The sequence below is a fragment of the Lathyrus oleraceus genome, chromosome 5, assembly GCF_024323335.1.
Source record: "Lathyrus oleraceus cultivar Zhongwan6 chromosome 5, CAAS_Psat_ZW6_1.0, whole genome shotgun sequence".
Taxonomy (NCBI): Eukaryota; Viridiplantae; Streptophyta; class Magnoliopsida; order Fabales; family Fabaceae; genus Lathyrus; species Lathyrus oleraceus.
This window is the reverse complement of record NC_066583.1, coordinates 433985794-433990811: the sequence shown is the minus strand read 5'-3', so window position 1 is coordinate 433990811 and position 5018 is coordinate 433985794. Positions and strand designations below refer to the sequence as shown.

The 5018-nt window shown below is 43.7% G+C and overlaps 1 protein-coding gene across 1 annotated transcript; it reads right to left on the bottom strand.

Moving 5' to 3' along the window:
- Positions 1-43: 43 nt before the first annotated feature.
- Positions 44-1243, bottom strand: LOC127081206 (uncharacterized). The gene has a single exon (XM_051021489.1). It carries the CDS (start codon positions 1241-1243, stop codon positions 44-46), a length of 1200 nt encoding a protein of 399 aa, XP_050877446.1.
- Between the last annotated feature and the right edge of the window lie 3775 nt (positions 1244-5018).

The following is a 5018-nucleotide window of genomic DNA, read 5'->3' as shown; positions in this document are numbered from 1 at the left end:
AATACACTGTAGTTTCATAATTCTAAGGCACTGCCTTAATATTCTAATACGGGAGCGGAGTGGGAACACGGAAATGAATCGGATGAATCCTCTTGGGAGGAGCTTCAACCTTCTTTTTTCTATACACAAATGTTATTGGTTCAATTACTGCCCCATCTTCTATTGTTTGATACTTGGAGAACTGTATTAACCCTTGATCCATCGGTTCTTGCACACAACCCCTCAACCTGTCACAATTGTCCGGATCAAACTCGCATACTACGCAATCATCATGTACACCTTCTAGAAACCCAAACTGTTCAAGCCTCTGTAACACAACGGACATCAGAGTCTTCACTTCTTCGGCCCTTAGTATAGATTCGGTAGCCTCCTCTTCAATCATAGCATTGACTGTTGCGCCACCATGGTTTGGTAAGGGATTAGTCTTTACATTCGGTTTTTCTTCAGAGAAAGACAAAATCTCTTGATCAATTAACTCTTGGATCCTCTTTTTGAGAGCCCAACAATCCTCGATAGAATGTTCTATATACCCAGCATGGAAAACGGATGTGGCATTAGGATTGTGAATGCGATTAAAGGGAGGAGAGGTTGCTGGAAGTTCTCTTGGTACAATAACCCCCACATGGATCAGATACGGCACTAACTCTTCATATGGTACCTGGATCTTACCGAAGTGGGGACGATTACCAAAATTTTCTATGTTGTTATGACCTCGATTTTTTCCTCTGTTATCACGATTATATTGTTGGTTCAGAATTTTCTGAGCGGGTGTTGGTTGTTGATTACCTTTCTGCGGTTGGTACTGGAATGGAGGTTGCTGATATTGAGCTGCAGCGACATATGGATACGGATAATACGGCATAGGGGCCATCGTAAATTGATATCGGGGGCGGGCCTTCGCCGTCACAGCGTTTGCTTCCCCCTCCTTCTTTTTAGCGAAGCCCCTATGCGGCCTCTTGTTGGTTGTCTGTTGTGCGGTCGTGTCTGTGATTTTCCATAATTTTAGCCCACTTTCAACATGTTCCCCAATGGTTACCATATCAGCAAAATTTATTGATGAACTACTGATCATCTTCTCAAAATACATCCCTTGCAGTGTACCCATGAAGATATCCACTAATTCGTTGTCAGATAATGTTGTCCGGACTCTAAATGCCATCTCGCGCCAACATTGAGCATATTCCTTGAAGGTTTCATTAGATCTTTGAGAATGATTTTGTAGTCGAAGCCTTGTCGGAGCCATGTCAAGGTTGTACTTATATTGTTTCAAGAATTCCTCGAAGAGATCCCTCCATGACCGGATCTTTGAGCGCTCTCAACCTATGTACCAATCCAAGGAATCCCCAGACAGGCTATCCTGAAAGCAATGGATCAGGAGGTTGTCATTATCGATGTATGAGGCCATTTTCCGACAGTACATGGTGATGTGATTGCGGGGACATCTGAGGCCCTTGTACTTCGGAAGGTCGGGCACGCTGAATTTCTGTGGTAGTACCACGTTCGGGACCAAGCCGAGGTCTCGAGCATCTATATTGAAGGTAGAGAAACCCTCGATGGCTCCGATTCTATCATCCAAAAGTTGATAATCCACAGATCTGGCCGGATCAACAGCGGGAGGAGCAATCTGACTGGCCGGCCGATAAGCTTCTAGAGCAATCAGTGCAGGCATATTCGGGGTGAACCATATCTGAGGTGGGTAAGAGAAACCTGGTGGCACAGTTTGAGCAGCATGAATTGTGTGAGGATATTTCCCTTCAGCCTGAGCATTGGGGGCCTAAGGTTCCCCTATCTGCACATGCTGGAGTGTAGGGTATGTCAGCATGGGCATAGAGGTTGCCCCATGATAACTAAGTAGGATGGTGGGAATTGACTGGCACTCGCATCTTGAGCAATCTGAGTGGGAATCTGGAAGTGGAGGCGCGCGCCTCGATAGTCCTCTTTAGCATCAAGAGTGTCGTAACGAACCTGACCTTTGTTGTTCTCCGGATCGGCAGCAACGACGAAGTAGTCTGGATTATGGGAACACCCCACGGGAAACCAACGTTTCCAGCAGTAGCAGCGGTAGAGAGAGCCGGATGAGGGAAGAAAGCCCCCCATGGGAAAGCCTGGTAGCTAAGTGTGGGGGCATCCCTCATGGGTAGGCAGCATCAAGCCTACCAGAGTCAACAGGAACCATTTTATTGTTCCCAGGGTTTGGCACAGCAGTTTCCGCCAGAGTCTCGACGGTAGTGCCAACAGTAGCAGAAGGATTGGTCACCTCAGCAGCATGGATAACATTGGTAGCAGTATAGGCAGGGGTCCTCTGAGACTGGAGAATCTCAAGAATAGTCTCCATGTTCCCCCTGAAGAGGTTCATTTCTCCTTGCACTTGGGCAAGGGACTCGCAGACAGCAGCGTTGTCGGCTTCGTATTCGGCCATGATCTTTGACTTGTTGGAGCGAGTGTAGTATTGATGACAAGTCATCGTTGTTGCTGTGGAAAAACGGAGAGTGTACGCATTTTGTTTTCTGGCGGCTTTTGACAAATAAATGCGTGGATGCATATATGTATGCAAAAAGATTGATATGTACATTTATTATTTTTTTCATTTATTTTTTGTAAAGGAAAACAATTCCAAGGAATCCGTGAGTATATTTATTTAACATAAGCAAACACAAAGCATAAAGAGAGACAGTTTATGAAGCCAATAGCCGAGAAACTCTTTTATTCAATATCGAGAAAACGGGATACAAGTACATATCAAGGAACTGTCCATCGGGATAGAAAGGCATCAACATCGGTCCTATCAAACCTCAACCTAGTGAATTACAAGTCAAACTTAAAGAGTAGCAACTAGAAGCATTTTGAGAACAGCTCTTCATAGTACGTATGAGATTTTTGGGACAGGCAGACGCCTCACTTTCCCAATATTGCACTCCCTTCAGGTGGTAAGTCGTGATCTAGTTCGCTTGGAACGTTATTCACAATTGTCTTATCTCGGTTGGAGAGATCTTCAGGATGCTTGTTCACTTGTTTGTTGGTGTCTTCCAGGTTCTTATGTGATTGCCCCTTTAGCTCTCGAATCTCTTATAGTCTTTGGTTCAGCTCGTACTGATTTTGGTGAAGGGTGACTTCTAGCTGTTTGGTGCAGCTTTTCTCATCCTTCAACTCTTTCTTGCAAGCTTCTAGCAGACTTTGGAGTTTCTTGGTCTGTTCCATGTGTTGAAATTCCACTTTTTCGGCACGGTATTAAGCTTCAAATAACTACTTATTTTTGGCTATCAAATTGGCATAATTCCATTTGAGCGTGTCACCCACTTTGAGCCTCTTCAATACCTTTATTTGCACCTCATCATATGCTTGACTAACTCTATCTCTCTTCTGATTCAGATTGAACTTTAAGGTTTCTTTCTCCAAAGAGATCTTGCCAAGCCTAGATTTGAGATCAGCATTCTCTTTCTCTAGGGTCTTGGCAACCTTCTTCAATTCATCGACTTTAGAATTTGGATGGTTCACTGGTTCAGGAGACTGGACGTTCATGGACGGTTCGGGCGGGAACGATAATAAAATCTCACTAACTCTGCCTTTGACCCAACTGGTGTAAGCTTCCTTGGCAATGCAATTCTTCTTACCCATCTCTGCTCTTCCTTGAGGACAAATTACCCCCCAAGCCTTAACAATCTTCTTGATCAGTTTTGGCTCTTCGACCCCTTCATATAAGAAAAAAACTTCTACACTCTTGAGATCAGGTTTGTCCACCACATAGTATCCCAGTTGTCGTAGCACTAACCTCAGGTTGTAGTTGATTCCTCCTTTTGTACCAAGAAGAGGTGCATTAGGAAAATCCCCATAGTTGAGGATAAGCTTGACACCATCGTAGACTCGAGAATACTAAGAAATGTCTTCGGCTTTTAAGGACATGGTCCGCTAGGACCACTTCAAGTTGTCTTTGTTCTTAACAAAAGGGCCTTTGCTGGGTAGATGTGAAATAAACCATCTATGCAGCAAAGGGGTACAACAGTTGATCGTCCCTTTATTCTTCTAAGTTCTCACATGGATGGAGTAGTAAGTATCAGCAAGAAGAGTAGGGATATGATTCTAAGTCAGGAAGATATGAATAGCAGCCAGGTCTATGAATTCCTCCATATTCGGAAACAATACGATCCCATAGATAAGTAGAGCTAGATTGACGTTGAAGGTCGTCCAACTCCCAGCTTCGGAAAACACAATAGCTTTGTCCACTAGAAACTTAGAGGTGAAGCCATGAATTCCACCCTTAGGCTTCAAGTTCAGTTCTACCTTCTTCTTTCTTATGTGTAGAGCTTCAGCAAGGTCTTGATATTTAGGAAGTTCCTTAGTGCGAATGTAGGGCACTTGGTTCTTAATCCTAATACCCAGAATATGTGAGTACTCTTCCATTGTAGGCGCCAACTGGTAATCTTGGAAAGTAAAGCATCTCGGTGGGGGATCGTAGAATTGCACCAGAGTGTGCATAACAATGTTGTTGACTTCGATGTTCAGAATTCCCAAAAGGTTACCATAAGCCTCCTTGAAGTCATCTTTGTATCCCAGATCCAAATGTGCCCCATGTCCTCTCAAGACAGCTAACTGAGGTTCCACAAACTTGTAATTATGGATGTTCTTTCTCTCGGGATTCATGTTTCACTTAGAATGCTTGGTAAACAAACTGGACTCTTGGATTCCTGGAAAAGACATGCATCTGCAAAAATTTGGTCATTATGAATGATAATGTAATGATGAGATGATATAAGTCACATGGATTCAAAACTCTGGTATGTTCTGAATAATCTGTAAGTGCTGCATAATGCAAGTTCAAAGGTTCGGTGTAACATGAGTATCAAGGCCGGTAGAGTCTATGGTTTCCTGCAATAAAAACCCATATCCCCATCACATGTGTGGACTATGCTCCAAGGTGTCCCTAGAAGGTCTACCAGAGTCATCGACTCGAAATGGAAATACCCCATTGTAGTGAATACTCACAAAACAAAAGTACTTCCAAGTGAATCTAGTCTGAGTGT

Excerpts from the sequence above, each read along its gene's own strand:
- LOC127081206 (XM_051021489.1), bottom strand. The coding sequence starts at position 1,243 with ATGGCTCCGACAAGGCTTCGACTACAAAATCATTCTCAAAGATCTAAT.